The sequence below is a fragment of the Pelodiscus sinensis genome, chromosome 16 (genome assembly GCF_052426305.1).
Source record: "Pelodiscus sinensis isolate ZL-2025 chromosome 16, ASM5242630v1, whole genome shotgun sequence".
Classification (NCBI taxonomy): Eukaryota; Metazoa; Chordata; order Testudines; family Trionychidae; genus Pelodiscus; species Pelodiscus sinensis.
Window position 1 is genome coordinate 34896548 of NC_143067.1, and position 24434 is coordinate 34920981.

A 24434-nucleotide genomic window follows, 5' to 3' on the forward strand; every position below is an offset into this window, starting at 1 on the left:
TGACCCAGAGGAGTCCACGCAGCTGGAACCAACGCTACAGCCCCAGCTGCTGTGCCAACCCCGGCCCTGGAGACCGTGGAGAGGTCCGAGGCGGGGAGGCAGGTAGCAGCCCAGGGCAGGGAGTAATACAGCCCCGAGTGCTCAGCAGGTTGAGGGGAGGAACCCCTCCCCAATAGGGCCCTGGGCTGGGACCCAGTGGCGTGGGAGGGCCCGGGTCCCCCATCTTCCTCCTCTGCAAAGCCCCGGAGTCCAGAAGGGCCTGCAGGCCAGCCTAAGGACTAGGCCAGAAGACTGTATTTACCCCAAGAGGGGGGACTTCCCAAAACTGTGCCAGAAAGCCATATTTAGTCCAGGAGGGGGAGCTTTCAAAGACCGAGCCAGAAGGCTGTATTTACCCCAAGAGGGGGGACTTCCCAAAACTGTGCCAGAAAGCCATATTTAGTCCAGGAGGGGGAGCTTTCAAAGACTGAGCCAGAAGGCTGTATTTACTCCAAGAGGGGGAACTTTCAAAGACCGAGCCAGAAGGCTGTATTTACCCCAAGAGGGGGAGCTTTCAAAGACCGAGCCAGAAGGCTGTATTTACTCCAAGAGGGGGAACTTTCAAAGATCGAGCCAGAAGGCTGTATTTACCCCAAGAGGGGGAGCTTTCAAAGACTGAGCCAGAAGGCTGTATTTACCCCAAGAGGGGGAGCTTTCAAAGACTGAGCCAGAAGGCTGTATTTATCCAGGGGGCGGGTCTTTAAAAGGCTTGGCCAGGATGAGGGAGGTCCCGAGCGAGGGGCAGCACCCCTCGACAGGCCCCCACTATAGAAAGGATGTGGACGCATTGGAGAGGGTCCAGCAAAGGACAACCAAAATGATTAGGGGGCTGGAGCACATGACCTATAAAGAGAGACTGAGGGATTTGGGTTTGTTTAGTCTGCAGAAGAGAAGAGTGAAGGGGGATTTGATAGCAACCTTCAACTTCCAGGTTCCAAAGAAGATGGAGAAAAGCTGTTCTCAGTAGTGACAGATGGCAGAACAAGGAGCAATGGTCTCAAGTTACAGTGGGAGAGATGTAGGTTGGATATTAGGAAAAACTATTTCACTAGGAGCATTGTGAAGTACTGGAATGGGTTACCTAGGGAGGTGGTAGAATCTCCAGCCCTAGAGGTTTTTTAAGTCTCGGCTTGACAAAGCCCTGGCTGGGATGATTTAGTTGGGATTGATCCTGCCTTGGGAAGGGAGCTGGACTTGATGACCTCCTGAGGTCTCTTCCAGCCCTAGGATTATATGATTCTATGATAAGAGAGAAATGAAAATTATGAAATGCACAGGCCAGTCAAACCCCCAAAATAATACACTTTGCAAGCAGTAAAAGAAGTAACAACTACCCACGTATGTGTTGGGACATGAAAGTGAAGAACAGTGTGTGTTGTGAGAATGACAGAAACACACACAGGGTGTGAGAGTGACAGATTGGCATTGCCAAGCTCCCTCCATCCCCTTCTCTCTGTGAGGAGATAAGGTACAGGAGTAGGGGGGACGGACACCCTGACATCAGCGCCCACCTCCCCCCCCTTGTCCTTCCCACAGCCTGCACTGCAAGCAGGAGGCGACCAGAAGGGCAGCTCCAAGGCAGAGGGTAGGAGCAGCATGACAGTGGGTGAAGGGGCAACTGAAATGCCAGCGCTTGATAGCTTCCTGGCCAAACCAGTCAGGATCACCTGTCAGATGCACCAGGATCTACCAGCAGGTGCTTAACTCTGTAGCTGAGGCCCTAGACTGCTATAGCTAATGGTGACTGACCCTTGTCCAAATTCGCTTCCTAGCAGAGGAATATGGGCTTAAACCTACCGTTACTGTGCCACCCATGTGATCACGATGTAAAGCAGCTAAGAGGGACCATGCCTCTATTACAATAGGATAGTCACTATTTGGAGATTATTCCATACACTCCCATAAATGCTCCCTGGTATTTATCCAAACATGTCGATGCTCAGTTTCATCTCATAGTTCCTTTGTTATCTTCCTTATGCCACCCCAAAACTGCTCTCCCTTTGTTAGTATTTAAACATTTGCAAAGTTTCCCCTTAGTAATCAGAGACCTATGGCATACATCACCACTCATCTTGCAAATGCACAGCAGGTGATTTTACTTGCTTGCACATCACAGATCCGAACTCTGTCCCTCAACATGTTTGCAATTACAATCGTAACAAAAAAAAGTCAGACTCCCCTTCAGGGCTGTGCGTTTGAAACTACAAAAGGCCAGAGGCATGAAAAGAATAATGAGTAGATCGTTTTTGTTAGCTGAATTTTAATGCTCCATTTGAAAAAGACCAGATACTATTGTGCATGGGCAGTGAGAGCGGACTATCTCAAAGAGCAAACTCATTCTCCACTCCCTGTTAACCCATAAGCTTTTTCTGAGCCTACTGGGATGTGAGTTGGCCAGTGATTTTAGTGGACAGTGGTACGGTGGATACCACCAGGATCTGAATGGAAACCACCAAACTCAATTCACACAAGTTGGCAGTTGGGATTGCATCTACCTTCAAGGCGATTTATAAGACCTGTAAGAAAAATTGCAGAAGCTGATTTCAAAAGCAGACCTTTCTCACAGTGATTTATTTATCCACTGTGTAGAATCATGTAGGACGTCAGAATCAAAGCCTGAGGATGGTGATGGAGTTGAGAGCAATGCACCACAGAGCTGAATGTTCTAGGATCCTAGCTCTTCTATCAAGTTGCCATGTGCCTGAGAGGAATTCCCTTAAGCTCTCTGTGCCATTTCCTCCTCTGTCAAATGAGGATAATGCTGCCTACCTGGTCCATCCTGTGGCTGAAGTGTTCTATCAGGGAAAATCGTTGAGCTGCGCAGAAAATGGTAACGCCATTTTACCGCGATGGCTTTTGATATTTGGAAATCTGATTTCAGTCTGATTTGGAACAATGGCCAAAAATTTCAACTTCTCCACAAAAGGAAAGGGAGCCCCAGTACTGAGGCAGTGTGCAGAGTGGGCCATTCCAGAGCCTCAGATTCTGAGCACTTTGGGGTAGCCACCTTGGGGACAGTCCAACCTGGTGAGCAGTTGAGGACCCATGATCCTGGAAGCCCCACTTTGTGGCAGACCACCAGGTGAGCTGACAAGGAGCCCGGGTGCTTTGGAGCTGGGCTTCCAGGCTCATGGGTTGCCAAACAGCTGAAAGCCAGAAAGGACAGGCTACCAATGAGCCAGGCAGGTGAGTTTGTAAGAAACCAAAGACAGTTCCATGAGCAATGCATGATCTTGGATTCCATTGCAATTGGGTCAAAATTGAAATATCTGCATGAAACATTTCATTTTTTACTCATTTACATATCTATGGGAAAATGTTCGATCATAGAATTTCCAACCAACTCTATTTAGTATGTCATCCTTAGAGTGATTTCTTGATGATACACTCTTAAATACCTGTTTGAACCTCCCTCTTGAGCACTAAGGAACATTTCTTAAAACATAGATTACCTATCTAGCTGGAGTCTCCTAGAGGTATTATCATCTGATAACTGGCTTGAGCTGGATTTAAAAGCCAATGCAGAGGTGCAAGATCTGCAGTCCAAACACTCGAATATTCTTGCAGACAGCAATGCTATTTAGTGATTGCAATTCTACCAAGAACATTTCTACTTCAGCCCAAGTAGGGATGTGCTCACCAGGGGATGTAAATAGGGAATGGAACATGGTGGAAAAGGTTGGCCTAAGAAATTCAGGGGTTTGTATAATCTTTTTGAGATTTAGTCCTGTGAAACTGCATATTTACTTTGTTATAATTATCAGTGTCAGTTTGATGTGAGGCTGACTGCTTGGCAATAAAAATACTTGTTCAAAATAAAAAAAGAATAAAGATGAAATGGAAGACTAAAAAAACTGCCATGCACAGAATAGGGGTTATAAATACTGATGCAATTTTTGTTTTGTCCAGGCTGATCCTTTCATGTAACCTTTCCCCCCATCTCTCTCTGTTTATTGCAAATACAGAAAAGATTCAGTTGGAAGGAAGCCAGCATCTAACCTCAGGCAATGATTAGTGAATCCGTTTGGAGAAGCACTCTTATCTTTGACAGACAGCAAGATCTCCAAAAGTCTGATCTATCAGCAGCTGTCAGAGTTGGAGACTTGAAATGTGCAGGCTGACTTGTGCGGAGTTCCACCAACAGACACAGAACATTCCTCTCTTTTTAGGGCTGCATATGTTGTGTGTCAGTGGGTAGACATCTCAACTGAAAAGATGTTAGGCCATCACATGCTCGAACAGCCCAGCTGTTTTTCTGATGGAACTTGCATGTTATCTAGTGGCATGAGCACAGTACTTGGATCCAGGATCTCATGAGATCTCATTATAAGGCTCCCTATAACAAAGAGTCATTTCTACAAACATGTGAAATTTAACAAACAGCTCATTTGGTAACAAAACATGGAAACCTGTAAAACTCTGCACATCACTGGGGAAAATGATCCCATGTTCGTAAGAAAATTTTATAGCAAAGGACCAAGTTAAAAACCCTGCAGTTCTCTGTTCCATTGCAAATATTTCACCCACCTGCTCTGTGCATGTGTGTGTCAGCAAACACAAGTGTTTTATGTGTGACTGTTAAACCACACACAGATATAAAAAATACACAGAGTTGTCTTCAAAGCATGCACACTAATCATCTCAGTGACAACTTTGCTCTCCTCTTTCCCTGCCTTATAATCATTTTCTGTTGTCTTGACTTAGTGTAGAGCCTGATCCTACCAATGCCCACTTCCTGGTGCAGTAATTACTAATATTTACTGTTGTACGGATTTCAAAGGGACTGCTCATGGTTTAAGTGCAGTGCTGGTTACCAGGTGTCTGCAGGATTGTCTCCTTAGGCTGCAAATTCTTTGGGTAGGGAATAAGTCTTTATAGGGTATGGGAAGAGCCATACCTATAGTGCTAGAGATGTACAGAGTGTATATGAGCCTGACTCTGATCACCCACACACCAGTGAAAATAAGAAGTCCATGGAGTTCAACAGATACTAGCAAGGTGAGATGTAGGAAAGAAACCACTGCTGGGTTAAGATTTTATACACCAAACTTTTTCTTGATATGAACGTTATGGCAAGTTTATAGAGATTCCTAAAATGGGATTGGAACAGCATGACTGGGGCCACAATAAGAGACTTTATACCGAAAAGTCAATGCATTTGTTTGTGTTTGTTCTAAATGAAGGCTACAGGAATTACCCTCACGAGCAGATGCTCAGATTCCTCTGTTCATTGGACTACAGTACAGAACTCCTAGTAAGTGTGTTTACCACTCCTGCCTTCTCAAGGGTTGGCAGATTGCCAGCACGGTAAGCTTATTTCTATCATCCGCTTTCCTAGGAAGGCTGGATAATGTAGGAGAGTTCTGGTCCAAGAGCAGTTAGAACAAGTGACAAGAGGAAATCTAGCTCTTTCACTTGATGTGTGAGCACAACCCTTTATTTGCTCTAGTATCCCAGGGTATGTCTACACTACCACCCTAGTTCGAACTAGGGTCATTAATGTAGTCAATCGAAGTTGCAGATGAAGCCTGGGATTTAAATATCTCGGGCTTCATTTGCATCTTGCCGGGTGCCGCCATTTTAAAATCCCCGGTAGTTCGGACTCCGTGCCCACGGCTACACGCGGCACGGAGTAGGTAGTTCAAATTAGGCTTTCTGATTCGAACTACCGTTACACCTCGTGGGCACGGAGTCCAAACTACCGGGGATTTAAAAATGGCGGCGCCCGGCAAGATGCAAATGAAGCCCGGGATATTTAAATCCTGGGCTTCATTTGTAACTTCGATTGACTACATTAACCACCCTAGTTCGAACTAGGGTGGTAGTGTAGACATACCCCCACAGTGTGAAGAGCCCCCCACTCTAGAGTTGAATTTCATCCTCATGCACACTTTTTTCAGGTTCTCTGCTCCCCACTTTGCCCTTCTTGTGTACCCCGCATCATAATGGCAAGTTGGGCTGGATGCAATTCCTCTTATCTGACGGCACTGGTGTGCCTCTGTCATACACAGGGATTGCTGCAGAGTGATACAAAGCAGTCTCATCTCTGGTCTGAGTGGGTAGCCCCCCTCTGCCCTCCAAGCTCTTCTCACTGCTGCTAGCCCAGCACTGAAACCCAGGTCTCTCACATAGTATCTGAGTGCTGGACAAGAGGCCAGGCCTTGAGATCTTTTTTATTTTCAAAGTAAGGAGAGAATACTTGAGTATCTGGTTAAACTCTTATCCCCAGACCATCACCCAGATTAAGAGTATTAGCAAGCCATCAGTTCACACAGTCAATGATGTATAAAGACCATATCTTTGAGTCTGAAAGCAACTGTAGAATGTGACATGATATTATCGCAGCGAGTACATGCAGTCTGAAAGGGAAGCACAGCTCTTAGCTTACCTGAACCCTTGGGGGCAGACACAGGTGTAGCCATTGACTGCATCTACGCACACAGCACCGTGACGACATTTGTGGCCTACACAGTCATCGTCGTCAGTTTCACAGTGTTTGCCACTGTAGCCAGGTAGGCACTCACATCTGAAATACAAGGAAGATCATCAGGAGGCTTAGTGTCCATGGTGATAATAACACACACAGGGCAATGCCCAATGTGATCAAGGATGGCAGAGATAACGCTGTGACAACAGGCAAACAGCAATGCTAACCATCAGCTTTCATAATGGCTTGAGCTCTTTCCGACTGCTGGAGTTACACATCTTAGGCCATCATAGCAAATAGAATACCATATAATTTTGCTTTTCCAAGTCTGCCTCAGAGTGGTTAAGTACGAACTTTCTTTGAAATAACAAAGTTCACTTGGCTAAGCTTATGCAAGTGTTTGACATGTTACTGACACAACCTTTAGGAGGACTCTCGTTTCTATTTTAACATGACCTGTTCAGCTCTCTGAATCCCAGCAGGGCTGCCAGGTACACAGGTGATATACAGGAATATTATTTTGGAAGCCACACTGACAGATCCGGGCCAGGGTGGCCAGACACATTGCAGAAGTAGTACAGTCCTGGCGAGAATGGGAAAAGAGGATCCTGATTACATCTCTCCTGTGATTTGAACTTCATAGCAGCCAGAAGGGACAGAGAGAGCTTCAGACAAAAGGGAATTTGCACACAAATAATAAAACTCAATCATGTAAATAACTCTAAGAGGCAAAAGCAGATTTAAAGGAGATGATGATCAGTTTTTAGTCCTCCACTTGTTTGTATTTCCATGGTAGATACTCTATGGGAGCAGTAACAATTCCAAATCACATCATCTGCTGAAATACTGGTGCAATGCCACTTTCTTGCCATTAGATGGCAACTCACCCTTAGGAAGAATTGAGAAGGGATGCAACCAAAACTGCAAGCATTGGCTTTTTTATTATTATTATTATTTTTTATTACAGTTGTTCAGTTTGTTGGGTTAAGGTTGTGTCAGCATTTCCATTATAAACCCTATTTTCAGAGGTTTATAACTTGACCATAAAAAATGTGCTCTAGGCTGAAATTTGGCATCCGAGGTCTCAGGCCAGGAGCAGATCCTTTTGGAAAGTTGAGCATACTCGATCTGAGCCTGCAGACACTAAATTTTAGTTTGGCTTGAAGGCATTTTAGTCCATAAACCACATTTCACTTCTCCCAGCTGGATTTTATTCCACAGCTGGAAAATAATAAGCATATCCCTTATAATAATAATAAGCATAAACCAAAACAAAGGGGGAGCCCCAATTATCTCCCAATGTGCACGTGCATTTTACAGCACATTAGCTCTAGCTCTCCCTGAATTCTGGATTACCCCTGGGAGTGATTTTAATCACAGCTCTCACACACTGAAGGGCAAATGTAACCCCTTTCCTAGCTGGCTCTTGAATGGGTGTGGCTCCACTGGGGATGGGCAGTAAGAGGATGGATCGAGGTAGGCTCTGCAGGGACATGTACCCTATGTGGCACATAGGATGTGTGGGGACATGTGCAAGGGTAGGAAGGACTGAGGCATAAGCAAGCCAAAGAAGGTGGACTGGAGGATTCACTGCTACGCAGATACTCCTGTCCCGTCCTTCCCTGCCCCCGCATTATAAGATGCTTCTTCAAATATTAGACTGAAGTCTCTGCAGAGACTCCATAATCCTGAGAGGGAGATGGGAGGAGGGTAGAAGAAGGATTTTTCCACTCCATGGACAATGACAGGGTGCTGGGTTTAGGATTTGCTCCTTAATGAGAACCTGTATGTGATTAATTATCACGTAGTATCCGCTCATCAGGGAATATGGGCCCACACTGACACAGTGCCAAGTACCATGAGCTCCCACTGAAAGCAATGGGAGTCAAGGGCACGCACCACTTTGCAGGAATGGCCCCTGTTCCACTGCACACAATGCCTGAGGGAGGTAAGGTGGCTAGGTGGGGCGTAACTTGGCTAGGAACAGGAAGGACCTGTATGACACCAGTAGCTGAGAGTATAAGGGGCTACAGAGAGAGGTGGCAGTCACTGGTCAGAGTGAGAGAAGGCAAGGTAGGAAGTAGTCCAAGGAATATGATTCAGGACTATGCAGCTTTCAGCTGCTTGTTGTGGAACCCAGTGCAGAGGGAAGCCTGGGGTTCCTTACCAGGCCTTTGAGGGACAGTGAAAGAGAAGACAACCTGGGACAGTGGGTCCCAAGAGACTGAGAACACAACACTCCCTCCCCACCCCAGAAAGGGAAACTACAGTGCCCTGGCTAGATGGCCAAGCTATGGAGTGGAAGCAGCTCAGTCCTGAGAGAGTAAGACATAGCAAGAGAGACAGGGTGAAACCACAGGAAGGGGTGTCAGCCTGGCAGTGCTAATCCCCAGACATGGCCAGTAGGAGGTGCCCCAGCAGTGAGTTAAACCATATATTAAAATTCTCTTTTAAGCATATGTAAGTGTTCATATTATTGACACTTACATGGCACATTTTATGCATAGACGTGGTTTGTAAAACAGGCAGCATCATAGTATCTAGGCATCTACAGCCACCTGTCACACTCCTAGCACTATGCTATGGCTGAGTGAAATGAATCAAAGTCAAAGAAGCTTATATGAAAATGCAACTAAAAAGTAGCCCCACTAGAGCAAAACCTAATTATTTAGATTCTGCAATTGAAGCAGCCTTCAGGGGCCAAAAATAGGTGAGGCATGGCATGGTTAGGTTCAGCATTGGCCTACTAAACCCAGGGTTATGAGTTCAATCCTTGAGGGGGGCATTTAGGGATCTGGGGCAAATCTGTCAGGGATGGTACATGGTTCTGCCATGAGGGCAGGGGACTGGACTCAATGACCTCTCAAGATCCCTTCCAGCTCTATGAGATAGGTATATCAGTGTGGTAAGGGTCCTGTAACAACCATACATAGGCATTCTTTAGTTGACATTCCACCTCTTGATAGTCTAATGGCATAGAGTACATCTTGGTGGCTATAGGAGCAGTATGAATAACATAGTGTGAGAGAGAATAAAACACAACTGAAGACCATCCATTCCCCCACCTCTGTAAGAGCTGAGCAATGTTTTTCAGTGATGTTTCTGTCACACATGCAAATAATGGCCATCTAAAGACGTTGTGGGGGGAAATGCAGCATTTAGTCCCTGTTGCTTTTCTGTTGATAAAGCTGCCATGTGTCACTTTTGTGATGTGTATTGGCCATCACGGTAATGATGGGACCACCACTTTTCTCTGCAGGGCTGCATTAAATCACCGTTGCATGTTGTCAGGGAATAATTCCATGATTTGGAATAATAAACCATATTCATATTGTGCTCTAACAAAGCCACGGTGAGTGGAAAAACATGCTTCTTTCCTGCAATCATTTTTAATGGCATTTCCTTGCATTAGCTAATTTTTTAGTCTGGGATACAGAAATCTGGCCTTCTAATCAGAACAGCACACTAAAGATCTGGAGCCTAGAACTGAAGAAAGCCACCTGCAATTTTAGCATTAAAATAAAAAAAAGAAAAGAAAAAAGAGCTCAGGGAGGCAAAAGCACATAGCGTGTCAGTTTGTTTCCCAAGCTGTGATGTGGCCAGGCCCTTTAGAAGCACAGAATTCTTTTCTGTTCTGTAATGATTTTTTTTTAAACTTTGTAAACCTCTAGGCTGGGTAATTTGGAACAACCCTCCAAACACTCGAGGCACCTTCTTTCAACCTGAGCAACTCCTCACATTTCAGGGCCTTGGGAATATCCCAGTTATCTGTTTACAAGGAATGTACAAAGTTCTGCTTCTCTGAACACCAGAGGATCCAAGAAGAAAAAGCAGTTTCTTAGTTTACAGCCCCAAGCTTCTAGCCAATGTCAGACTCAAAAGCTCACACTTTCTAGCTTTCTTCAGGGTCACACTGTGCACTCATTGGTGTATGGTCTCTCTCTCTCTCTTTCTCTCTCTCTCCCACTTCCCTCATGAACCCACCTCACTACTATTATCACTATTAAGGATGTTAAGAGGCAGGTAATTTGATAATCGTGTGGTGGATACAATTTGTATCGACTACACAATTAGTTGATAAGGGAAGGTGCTACCCCCGCTGCAGCTCTGCAGTTCAAATGTAGTAAGACCCGGGCATGCAGGCAACCTGGCTCCTACTGCATTTAAACTGCAGAGCTGCAGCAGGGGTAGTTCTCAGACCTGGTCAGACTAGGCTTGTTCACTCCCAGCTTCGCCAGATCCAGCAGTCCCTGTCTATGGGGGGTCCCAGCTCACCGTGCTGCTGCTGGATCAGGCTCCCCTGACCCCCCCCCACACTGCTGATAGAGGCAGCAGTGTGTGTGTGTGTGAGGGGGGCCAAGTGGCATTGCAGAGTCGGTGCTGGAGGGGAACCAGTTTTTAAGCCAGCTCCCCCTTCCTGTTTGCTGCCTCTGACATAGAGGCAGCAAGGGATAAGAGGGGATGCAAGTAGTCAACTTGACTACCAGATAATCTTAGCTTCTTGGGTAGTTGACTAATCAACTGCTCTTTTACATCCCCAATCACATCATCAGCAAAACCCGTCTGCCTATACTTGATTTGCATTGCCTGCCTCTTCAGATAGATCTCCATCACAGCTGGGAACAAGCCTCCCAGTCTGGACAGATAGACTCATGCTAGAGGGGTTCAAGCTAACATGCTAAAATCACAGTGTGGATGTTGCAGCTTGGGCAGGAGCTCAGGCTCTTAAATACAGGGATTAGAAAGACATTTTACTTAGTCTTATGTTTGGAGAATGGGTAGGAGAGGTTTGTTCTACTAAACCAGCTATTAGGCTACGCTAGCTTTGACAGTGTTTTCTTAGGTACTCTAAGGCTGTGTCTAGACTGGCAAGTTTTTCCGCAAAAGCAGCTGCTTTTGTGGAAAAACTTGCTAGCTGTCTACACTGGCCGCTTGAATTTCCGCAAGAACACTGACTTTCTACTGTCTGAAATCAGTGCTTCTTGCGGAAATACTATGCTGCTCCCGTTCGGGCAAAAGTCCCTTTTGTGCAAAGCTTTTGCGCAAAAGGGCCGGTGTAGACAGCTCAGATTTGTTTTGCGCAAAAAAACCCCGACTGCAAAAATGGCGATCGGGGCTTTTTTTTGCGGAAAAGTGCGTCTAGATCGTCACGGACGCTTTTCCGCAAAAAGTGCTTTTGCGGAAAAGTGTCCATGCCAATCTAGATGCTCTTTTCTGCAAAATGCTTTTAACGGAAAACTTTTCCGTTAAAAGCATTTGCGGAAAATCGTGCCAGTCTAGACGTAGCCTAAGACTTTCAGACATGGGTCATCGTAAACATCAATTAATTACTAATTGATTTTCATAAGTCCAAATACATACTTGCTGATGACCGAACTGGCACTTCTCTCCTGGGTTTATTGTCTACAAGTGAAGTGGTGGATAAAAATGGCCACACTGCTGCTTGAGCCGGTGTCATTCTGTAGATAGCACCATTTTAGTACCTCAGATTAAACACAAGGCATGATCACAGCGATATTTAATATGTACCAGGGAAGCAGACTTCTGAGTGGACTGGTAACAGGATAAGATGCTCTCCATCATGGTGTTGCTGGTTTGAATTTGGCCCAGCTCAATAGGGCCCAAACATCCCAACCAGAAGCTGTTCCATGTGAAATCACGAAGTGGTCTCAGTCTACTTGTGAGTGGGCAGAGGTCGTTGTAACAATAAAAAACAGAACTGACATTCTGACTAGAGGCCAAGGACTGGCTGGGCACAGGAGCTAAACTACCCTTAAGCCTGGACAAAGTCCACACCCTGATGTAAGACAAAGTGGTGGAGAAGCCTGCTTCACCATTACCTGTTAAGTGCCTGGTCTCTGAATACATCTCACTGTGGGAGATTTTTGCACTGTAATTTCATTACTATTTTTACAGCAGTACCTGGATGAGGGTCAGACCTCCACTGTATATGGCACACATCATAAAGAAAATATCCTGCACTGCAGAACTTACAACTGCTACAATGTCACTGCTTTGCAAAAGAGTGAATGGAGTGTGTTAGCTCCATTCAGCGCTGGCGATTAATGAGAGGCGGGGTTTTTCCACCCCGGTGGATACTTCCGAGAACACACAAAGGAATGGTGCAACAGTTGGGGTCTAAGGCTGTCTCCATCCTCTCAAATCTCTAGTGATACCGAACACCTTGAATTAATTTATGAATATTCAGTTCTGGAACCTGTCAGAGGACTTTGAAGCAGGCGTAGGAAATGACATGCTCCCTGTCCCTTTGTAACATGCTGCAGCTAATGAATTAACTACATGATGGATTAGCTGAATGAGGATGTGTGAAGCAATGTCAGGTTGTCAGCATGTACTGCTGTGCCACTCAAGGAGGTTACTTCAGGAACTGTCCTAAATCATTTAAGAGTTTCCTTGCCTCCAGGAGCTGGAAGGGGCTCTTTCCTGAAGTCCTTCACCTGTCAAAAAGCCGGGCGACCCAGCATGGAACATCTGGTTAGTGGAGAATACCGTGGGTTCAGCTCTCTGAAAGTGCTATGAAAATGTCTGTTTGTAGCGTGGCTGCCTGACAATTTAGCTCTCACTCCCCTTAACTGCTATGAAATTCATTATCCTAATTTATTATTTTGTAGTAAGCAGAAATGTGTTATGTGCTTCACAAGGCACAACTCCTTGCCACAACACATGCTAAGTTAGACCCTCATAACGGTCAGACCAAGAATGCTACTGCAGCATACATACCTCCGTCCCCTGCCCCCGTTTGGAGTGGGCAAATCCCCTGCTCCATGGTCTCCCCATTTTCTTTCTATCAAAAGGAAGGGACTAAGGCACTATGTTGCCAGCTTTGGCTGGGAGTGGGGAGCGCAGCACAAGCTGGCTTCAGCTTCCCGACAGGTTGCACCTCTCTGGTCCGGCATTCCTGGGCCCTGACTGGTCCCGGACTAGGGAATTTGCCAGACCTGGGGAGGTCAGTGCACTGGGGTCTCCACTTTTCCTTCTGGTCACGCTGCTGCCACCTGGGACTCTGTTCTCCCCATGGGGAAGCTCTGCTTCTGTCCCCCCCACCCCGGCTCTGTTGCCACTCAGGATTCTGCTTTTTCCCTGTGGCTTTGCTGCCACCTGGAAGAGTGGACTGCGCTCCAGCTGGCAACTCTGCTGCCGCCAGATGCTCTCCCCAGCAGCCCCATGCCTGGAACTTCACGCTCTGCCCAGCAGTCCTCCTGCTGCCAGGGTCTCTCCCCAACAGCCGGCTGCAGCCCAGACTCTGCGTTCCACTTACCCTCGTCTGGCAATGCTCCTGGCCCCACAGGGTCACTCTGATGATGCCAGACCAGGGGTGTTGCCAGACTAGGGAAGTCCAGATTACAGAGTAGTCAACCTGTATAAACTTTCTTGATCTCCTCCCACCTCCTTGCCCTTTTCCATGTTAGAATGTGTGTGGGTGTTTCCTCCAAACTTCCCACAACTGGCCTCCATTTTTGAACCTCTGGTGTGACTTATCCTATTAACAGCAGTGGAAGTAGGGCTCTCACTCTCGCTGTTTTCTTCTGGAAGCCCATCTTTGTCAAGAATGTACCATGCTCATCTCAAGCATCTTCCATCCAAGGTTCTCCAAATGCGTTACAGACATTAGTGACATAAGCCTTCCCTGACCTCTGGCTTGTAGGTCAGTATCACTCACATTACCCAGAGGAGGTTCAGAAAGAAGTGACTTGTCCAAGGTCCCTCAGGAAGTCTTTATGAGAGCTGGGAACAGTATCCAGATCTCCTGATTCCCGTCCTTGTGCTTTGGACACACAAGACCATCCTTCTCTTCTTGATGCAAATGTGATTTTTTTAAAATATTGACACTCTCTCAGAGGAAAATTACATGGTTATTTTTTAGTGTTTGACATCTCAAATGGGTAGAGTCTGTAGCTGCAAAAACGAGGAGTCCTGTGGCACCAGATTTATTAGAGCATCTGGGTGGTGGCAGTGTACCATCCAAGGACTGGGAATAATAAATCTGTTAGTCTCTAGGGTGCAACAGGACTTCTTGTTGCTAATGTTTGAAGTGAGCCTGGTTTTAGGAGTTGCATTTCTCTGGGAAGTGTCAGTTATATTTCTCTCCATATCAATATGAGACCAACTCATTCTGCTAACGAGAAGACTTATTTTCAGTTTCCTAAATTGTTTCTTGTGTGGCTGGACAATGTTCATCCATTCAAGCAAGAGCAGGCTTTTTGAACACCACCAGACTGTCATGTGTCCTCTGTCCCGTCATATGTTTGAAGAGTACGGTGAACTGTTCATGCTATCAGAATGCACTAGCAGTTCCAAAACAGAGGATACATGGTATCTAGGAATTTATGAATCTATGTGTATTCTGTACTGGAAACACCATCCCTGAGTAACTCGCCATGCTCTGCAGTCATATGACCTTACTTCCAATTTTCCCATTCCTAAATGTAGTATGTAGCCATCTGGAATGACATTCCAAAGACAAGATTTAATATGCCTAAAATTGAAAGGAGTGCAAATCTAATCCAGGCATCCAGTTTTCAGGGGCTAGCCAGAATTTTTCCTAAATTTTGGAGGTGAGGTAGGGGAATATTTACTCATTTTTGAAAATAGGTACTGTTTACATTCAGTTCATTTCTGCTATCTAAATATGAATAACTATAATATTAATAAAATACATGGTACAGCCACGTTTAGCTGTCATTTTTGTTAGCTACATCTACCGTGTGTGATAGCTTTTCTAATCACAACACCGGCTTTACAATTGCTAAATGATTAATTGCCAGAATTAATCACCATGTGTTGAAATCTATTCTGTACGTTATGTAGAGGTCACTCCATATGGGGTGAATCCTGCTCTCCTTGGACCAAGGAGAACAAAGGACTCTTGCAATGTGGGAATGGCTAAAGCAGGGGTGGGGAACCTTTTTTGGATCAGGGGCCACTGACCCACAGAAAAATCAGTCACACATGAGAAGCAAAGTGAGAAGCCCCTGACTGAGAAGGAAAAAGACACTCCTCACATTCCCCTCACGGACCAGAGCCTAGAGGGGCCCAGGCTAGTAGATTTTGTGGGTGGGTGGCAGGGGGACTGGAGCACCAGCGTGGGCTCCTCAGTGTTTGGGGATCCTTGAGCCTCAGGAGCCAGATTCGTACAAGCTTGGGGCCAGATACCTGAGATTCCTCACCCCTAGGTTAAAGTGATGTTGATATGTCAGCCTGACAGAGCGGCCACCCTTAAAACCTTGCCTATTACCTCAGTATTTGCCATTTTCATTATATTTACCACAGGGAGACCTACAGACCCCACATGTCCCTAGGACTCATTAGTTATCTAGAGGAAGTGGCAGGTGTTTTGAAAGGGTGACTGCTGTCCTTCACTTGATTTTATTTGATAATACTCAGCTTTGGAAACACACTAATTGGGAGCGGCCCTAGACTAGCTGCCAGCAACTGGCGCCCTTGGCGAACCATGCAATAGGCACTCCCACCTCCAAACCCCTCAATGATATTGCGCCACTATTTGGCGCCTCATTTAACTTGGCACCCTAGGCAACCAGCTAGTTCGCCTATATAGACGGGCTGCCCCTGACACTAATTATTCTGGAATAACGTAATTTAAATTCTGAGGAGCAGACCACCTCACACATATTACTTTTCAGTTTGGCTCTTTAGGGCAAAGTCATCAGCAGTTTGACTGCTCTGAAGTCAGGCGAAGAAGCTGCCCCAATGTGTGACAAGGATACAGAAACACTCACCTGAGTCCTTTGTCAAAGGAGATGCATTTGGACTCATGCTTGCATGGATTTAGCTCAGGAACACAGTGGTTGATCACTTCATCGCAAAGCTCACCTGTGGAAAAGAAAATTAATAAGGCTGTAACACACCTGCTACCAACACAGCTTTGCTGAAACCGCTCCAACCATGCTGTCCAGGGATGATAAACACACCTGCCCTTATGACTACAGGTCTTACTAAACTGAGGGGATCCAGCAGGTCAAGAGGCAGCCCCAGGACAACTGTGGTTATGGCAGGACAAACTGATTAAGGCTCAGCTTGCTGCGTACTGGACAGTGCAACTTCAGCTACACTTAGCCACTCTTCAAGAACTGAGTACTCTGGGTACAAAGCTTATCTCATAAAAACCTGAGAGGCCTGATTCAAAAGCCCTGGCACTCAAGCCCTCTCAATTTCAGCTGGAGTTCTGCCAGAGTAAGGACTGTAGGGTCAGTTGCTGACCCCAAAGCCACAAGCATCAAAGAGAACCCGTAACATACATGTGGATAGGCACATTAACAGAATCCTTAAACTTTTCACACCAAGCAATACTTTAATCATAGCCCTAGGAGATGATCTGACGTCATTCAGAAAAATGGCTTTTCAGTAATGAGGAACAGCTTTAGGGCTGCACATAATTATACAACCCCCAATATTTACAAGAAGAGCACTAACTCTATTGTACTAATACAAGATACTGTTTTCTATAAAAGGTTCTTAAATGCAAGCACTGGTCAGCTGTTTCTAGGGACTGTGTGCAGAATTCAGTGCCTTTCACTGGATTTGTGTAAACTTTTCATAATGAACTATTCAAAACCAGAGAGGTTATTTAAGCACTATCCTTCTGCTGAGCCATAAATTATTAGGTGACACTTCAGTACCTCAGGTCTTGAGAACCTGCCAGAGACGGAGCATAAACTTTTGCCTTTGAAACAAACTTCTTGAAGAGGCTGGGCAGGTCAACTATCCTCACTATGGAAACACTCAAACGAAATTCAGTCCCAGCACTCCTTTTGCAGTAATGCTGAATGACTGCATCTGCACAATTTCAAGGATACATGCATGCACAATACATACATATGTTCATGTGTGTGCGCACACAGTTCCTCTGGAAGTAACAACCAACCTGTAAAAGTGATGTTCTCTGGACATCCTCTGATAAAGCCTTCCGAGTTCAGGGTGGCACAAAATGGCCCCATAGCAAGTAAACAACACAGCAGCCTGTACTATTATCTATTATCTAACACAGCAGCCTGCACTATTATCAATGTTTTCTGCACTGTGACTCCGACCATGGGTTCTGCTAAGGCCTGCCGTGTGCTACTGCACCAATCAAACTGGTCCAAAGGCCAACATACCTAATCCCTGGAAAATTTCTCTGCATGGGGGCTCCTCTCATGTGGTTCACATCCATTGTAGCTGCTCCCACCCTGTCTTCTCTCCTAGCTGGTGGTATGGGAGGCATGACTAGGAAAAAGGGGGCATTGGCCAGGGCACCCCTGTGAAGGCTCAGAGCCCTCCCTATCTAGTGTTCGTTTGTTTGGTGCAATGTCCAAATAAAAAGTGTGACCTCCAAAAGCACTGTAATAGCCTTCTCAGGATTTGTGCCCTTTTTCTAGCCAGTCTGAACCAGAGGTGAACCCTCATGGTCATTAGTTTGACTGTAGACAGTTTGACAATCATCACTTAGTTCTGACATAGCACTGGACTTGAAATATCTTGGACAAATACAAGGAATGCATCTGGTTTGGAATGGGCAATATGCCAAAGTACTTTCCATCTTTGAATCCATAGGGACGTCAGAGAAATCAAAGCCAATATTCTGATGGGATTGAGTTTCTGATATTTGTTCTTGCACCGCATTCTCCATCCAAAGCAAGCTGGCACATTCAGTTGTTGCCTGTATGACTACTGACACGACTGCTGAAGACATCCAATAACAATTGGAAGTTTACTTTTGCCTCCAAAATGGCTGAGTTTACTTTTACCTCCACAACCTAATTTATTCACCTAGCCGAGAAACTGATAACCTGGTATGGCTACATGGTGCTAACTGACCCGCAGCATGGCTGCAGCTGGCCTGGATCAACTGACTCAGGCTCCCAGGGCTTGGGCTGCCAAGCTGAAAATTGCTGTTTTGATGGAGGCTCAGATTGAGTCTGAGCTTTGGGACCATAGGTGCCGACTCCTGGGGTGCTCCACAAACAGTATGTGCTCAGTACCCACCAGCCAAGGCTAATCAGTTGTTTGGTGGCTGGGAGAGGGTGGGGAGCAGCAAATGGGCAAGCTGGGCGCAGGGGAGGGCTTGGAGTGGGGTTAGGAAAAAGGCAGAGAGAGGGTGTGGCCTTAGGGAACAGTACACCCAGGGAAAAATAAAATTCAGAGTCTATATCTAGGACCCCCACTCTTGCAGGGTCCCAGGGCTCGGGCTCCAGGCCAAACCCAAATATATGCACAGCAATTTTTCAGCCCAAGAACCCAACCCCATGACTTTGTCAGCTGATCCAGGGAATCCACAGCTTCTTGGTCCCTGCATAGGTATACCCTGTGAGGCCAACCTTGGCTTCTGACTTCCCTCAGTTTGCCCTTTTCGTCTATTTCTACTAGCTTTAAACATGACAAGTGTTCCTTAAAACGAATGCAAGAGACATTCCAATGGCATGGTTCAATGACAGGAACGCATAGCGCTCTAAAGCCTCCCAGTATCTTCTTGAAAGGCATCCTTTTTTGTTAATAGGCTGCATTAGAGATAGATGCCTTAAGTTGTAACTTTGCTACAATATCCATACAAATTTTATTTAAAAAAAAAAGATAAAAAAGTTAAAGGAAAACAGACTTTTGGGAAAAGTCAGAATTGTGGTGTAAACTTCCAAAGGAAATCATAATTCTTCTTAAAGTATTTTTCTCAGTTGGCTTGGAAAACTGACAAATGCATAGAAATCCAGTAAAATTTCCCCCAAAATATATACACTTGTCAAATATTATGACTCACTGTGTCATGCTGAAAACACCACTGTCAAAATGTAGGAGGATTTCAGGCATGGTACCAAACACTGCATCCAACTAATTTATCATTGTTCACAGAAAACTTGGAAGTTTTCAGGAACCTTCCTTTACTTATTTTTTCTCATCTCTCTCTCATTTCAGTTTTCAACATTTCCAGATTTCTCTTGGGAATGGGATGCAACTCAGACAGCCTCATATTGGGGAAGAAAATTCCTGTTGATAACTGAACAGGCTTCACCAATGTTTACTGAATGGCACACAGCATGGGAGGGAAAGAACACATTTTCTAAATGGCGATTCTCAAGGCAATCTAAATAAAGATTCTGTTTCCTTCAGTTAGAAAATATTTGGGGCAAAAATCTGTCTTCAAACAGGGGTATGCATCATTCATTGGCCATCTGCCTGCATGTTCCTGAGGGGAAAATCTGGCCCATTTTACTTCTGTGCATGGCTTTGGGCTCCTAGTTATTATAGCAACGAATGATCTGTCTCATGTTTTTCTTTGAATAGTGGTATTGGGTTCAAAATGATACTTCAGCGTGTTGTGTCATTTTGTTATCTATTTGCACACCCGATATGCTGTGCTCTATGCAGCTTTTGAAAATGTTATCAAAAATATTTTATATAGAGGGCATTCCACTACATTAAAGCTACGGCTACACTAACAGCAGCTTGTATATGCTCCCCCACCCCAGAGAACAGGGATGCATAGCAGTGCATATGGTGAAGCCTAGTTTAAGGGAGTAGAGTCAACACATGCCAGAACCTTAGGGTATGTACCCTACAGGGTCACTACACCAAAGTACTGCCTCCCACATCTGCACAACTGCCTCCACAGTTACACACCGCAGATGCAGCCAGCTTTCAGATTTCACCATGACATGCAGCGACACAATACCTTAGACTCCATCACCAGTGTAGACATGGCCTAAGAAATGTACTCACCATTGATAATGCCTTCCCTATCCCTCACCAACGTCTTCCACCCCACTTCCCCTATGTAATTCCTCCCTAGGTACATACAGGTTTAAACACCTAACATACATACGTAAAACCAGCATGTTCATTACTCAGCCAACCAATAGAAAACCCACATTGTACATCCCACACCTTCCTTTTCTACCAAAGCCCATGAGAATTCATGGCTTTGCATACCCTGCTGGTCAGCCGAATAGGGTTATGTCAGACCAGGAAGGAGAAGCAAGTTGAAAGTCTCACTGAAAACCACTGAGCCATCAGCCTTTTCCTTTCTAAAGTAGCGGGGCACTAGCTCAGTCATCAAGCTGGGCGAACAAGCTGTGGCAAGATATGAAGAGTCTTGGTTGGTGAGTCTTGCCCATATGCTCAGGGTTCAGCTGATCTCCATATTTGGGGTCGGGAAGGAATTTTCCTCCAGGGTAGATTGGCAGAGGCCCTGGAGGTTTTTCGCCTTCTTCTGTAGCATGTGGCATGGGTCACTTGTGGGAGGATTCTCTGCATCTTGGGGTCTTTAAACCATCGTTTGAGGACTTCAATATCTGAGATATAGGTGAGAGGATTATTCTAGCAGTGTGTGTGTGTGTGGGGGGGTGAGATTCTGTGGCCTGCATTGTGCAGGGGGTCATACTAGATGATCATAATGGTCCCTTCTGACCCTAATGTCTATGAGTCTAAGAGAAGATGTTTACCTAAGCAGGTGCCCAGGCATTACATTACATGCATTAAATGTATGATGTTTAAGATTCGGAATTGCACACTGGAACAGAGTGGTAGCGTGTGCAGCTCATAGCCTACCAGAGACCAAGTGCTGAATGAGCAAGGGGAATAAACTGATGTCCTAGTCTGGAACCAGAACCTTCCGGCTTGTGTGGAGACCCCATGGTGGAGCCACATGGGTTAAACCTGCCTTGTTATGAACCATGCCCTGGATCACTGTGCTTTATCCTATGCTTGACTATGTCAATCTGGCACCGTTCACTACACTGACCCTTCCAAAGCCACAACAAAGTAATTACCACACTCCTACAGCATTCCGCCTTTTTTATTTGGTTCAGCGAAATCCCCACGAGGGGACACTGGTCATACTAAAGTAATCCCTTCTCACAAGCCTCACCACTTAGAAATAGCTGCCAGGCTGGCGTGTTTATACAGCTTTGTGATCTTCTACAAGCCCAAAACCAAACCATAAGAACTGCAACAGAGCAATACAAAAACCTTTTGCACGCAGTTGGTTTGATTTAATTATTTTGTTTGTTATTTAAATGGCCACATTGGCAAATGTGCTATTTATTTCACAGCATGTTAGATTTTTAAAGTCATGATCTGAATTATATTGTTCCTTCCCAATGGGGAAAAAAGGGGATGTGGGGTGTGTCAACATCTTTAAAAAGAAAATCCCAGCTTTGAAAGGATCTTAACACTCTGCTGGAACTTTCTGCCAAGTACCATGTGCTCCTCAGTGTTATTGCCTGCATTGTCACTTAGGCAGTCCTTTGCTCTCAGTCATAATATTAATCAAAATAATTAATAACACAGCTAGGGAAATATTCTCAGCCTCATGTGAAAACAACTTTTGCAGAACCTAAGGGCGAAGGGTACAAATGTTAAGAACATCACAAGATGAAATAGGAAAAAAGAAAGTGTTCATGGGGAGAGTTGCCTGATTTTAGGGCATTAACATTACTGTTTATGTAATGTGGGTTTTAGGATGGAGCAATGGATGGAAACAGACTGGTCATTAGCTATTGGTCTAACTTTTACAGCTGGCGAATGAATTGGATTGTTTAGTAGTATGTACCAATCCTCTTAACGCTGCTTAGTGAGCCAAAAAAGGGCTCTAACTCTGACCACATTGGTAAGAGCAAAAACACACACACACACACACACACACACACACACACACACACACACACACCCACCCACCCACCCAACACAGGTTGAACCTGACTGGTGCTGAATCGGAGAATTTGTTGAACCACAGGAGGTCAATATTATTTAGCAGCATTACCAACACTTCCACTACTGGGCTCTTAGAAGACATTTAGGGGTAAATTAGAGCTAAATAACAGAAAGCCAGGACTAGTGGCTGCAAACAAACTTTATGGGACCGTGAGAAACTTGACCACATCCATAATAAGTGGACATCTGGCTCACTAAAATCATGCTGGATCACAGATGTTGATGGGTCAGAGTGTGTGTGTGTGTGTATTAGAAGACTTACCAAGCATTGCCTGGGTCTTTCATGGCAGGGGACCGGTAGTGTGAGGGGTGCAGGAGTCGGGTGGGGATTGAGGACAGGCTCAGGGTGGGGAGGGGGGGATGAGAGGGAGGGTTGGTGGTGAGGAGGGGCCCAGGGTGGAGTAAAGAATGCAACAAACTGCATTTTCTCCTTGCTCCCTGACAAAGGAGAACAGCCATTAAGGGTGATGGAGGTTCAGACCCTCCTCCTCATCCTTCACCCTCCTGAAAGGGCATCTGGGTGGTGAGAGGTTTGGGGCTGGAGCCATCCCAGACCCAGAGGGGGATGTGCCACCAGCCAGCCTCTTTCCCCTGCCTGGTGATTCTGCGTCTTTTCTGTATGGGTTTATGAGAAGCAAGTTTCCTGGCAAAACCAAACCCTGACCTTGCTTTAAGTTATGATAAGAGGATGCTGTTTACCAAATTTGGTGGTATCTTACTGGTTTGAAAGAGTTCTTCAACAAACAACTTGGACACACAGAGAGAGATTGTCAGACACACAAACTGTCTCAATCATATAGTAGATTAAAACTTACTCTTTAAGCAGTTAGGTTTGTGTATGGCAACTAATTCTCTGGCAGGATACTCACAGGTTGGAGCTCATCCACCAAGAGCACCCTGTTTTCAAATCTCACAAGCTTTATCCTCCTAGAGGTGTTAGTCTCATTGTTCCACAGATATGTAGTTCTCTTGGTGGGCCATAAATGCCAAGGAAGTCTGCCACTTGGGCCCCCAATCATGGGCGGCATTAAGAGTTAAGTTTAAGGATTTGAACTGGCACCAGAAGCCAGCTGGGAGCCAAGGTAGAGTGAAGAGCACCAAAGTAATGCATTGTTCATGGGCTTTTATGCTAAGGAATCAGACTATTCACATTCTTTGACTCTGCGAGCAAAATCTTGGGTTCTTGTTTCAGTCTTCTATACAGAAAGCAAGCACATTTCACATTTGCCAAGTCACTAAACTGGAAAACTTTCACTGAGCACAAGAATCTCTTGGACAAAATGATGAGTGCACCAAACCCTAATCGCTCACCCTCTTTTTCAACCCAGTTATGGCTAAGGCCCCCTAGTTCTGAAACAGGCTAATAGTTAGGAATGTGTTTAGGCCTTAACAACACATATAATGGTTCAAATCCTTGGTGTACTTACAGAAGAAACACTTGAAACCATACCCTGAATAACTTCTGGCTTGTCTGTGGGACACACAAACTATAACCATGCCGAGGCAGCAAACCAATCTAAAGAGCTCAGATTATTCGGGACCATCTCACTACAATGGTTAGTTGTATGAAGCAAACTTGCAAACTTCCATAGTTACACGGCATCTTTCCTCCAGAGTATTTTTGCTTACTTAAGTGCTTGGTTTTGGACAGGCAACAGCCCTGCAATAAGCTGGGCTGGAGGCAGGCGCAGTAATTGCTCACAAACAATGAACAGTATTGAGATGAAAAGGGGAAGAACAACAACAAAATCTAACTCTGCAAGGTCCCCTGATATAAAATGGATTAGACTCGTCTTGCTAACATGTGACACCAGACAAGCTTTCTACTGATTTTTCTGTGATACCAGCGAATGGGACAAATCTTTCACAAGGAAATGGAGTATTTAAAAATATTTATGTTTCCAAGATGATAGTCGTACAGGAACCACTCCCTGCTCGCCCCCTCTTTCCTGGGATGCCATCTGTTTTAGAAAGAGGCCCTTTTCTTGAATATGAGCCATTTTTTGAATTGGTCTCCAAATCTGATCCTAATTTCCAGACCAGAGAAGGTTGGATATATTTGCTGCAACTGGCTACATCAGGCTCTTTAAAAGAAATTTCTAGTGTTTCCCAAATTCCTTTTAGCATCTACTTATTTTTCTGACTAAGAACACAGAATGCAGGGGCAGGAGAAAGTAAAACAAACAAACCAACAAACCAAAGTTAACCAAAATGTTTCAAAAACGTCAAAGATAAGCTCAGGTTTGGG

General features: G+C 45.2%; 1 protein-coding gene across 1 annotated transcript in view; it reads right to left on the minus strand.

Annotated features, from left to right (window-relative positions):
• SLIT3 (slit guidance ligand 3) overlaps nt 1–24434 on the minus strand; it is a 791947-nt gene that overhangs the window by 47827 nt on the left and 719686 nt on the right. Inside the window, exons 29-30 of the mRNA XM_006115755.5 lie at nt 16225–16318; nt 6428–6565 (exon numbers count right to left, since the gene is read on the minus strand). Of these exons, the coding sequence (XP_006115817.1) occupies nt 6428–6565; nt 16225–16318 (232 nt within the window). The remainder of the gene's footprint in view (nt 1–6427; nt 6566–16224; nt 16319–24434) is intronic.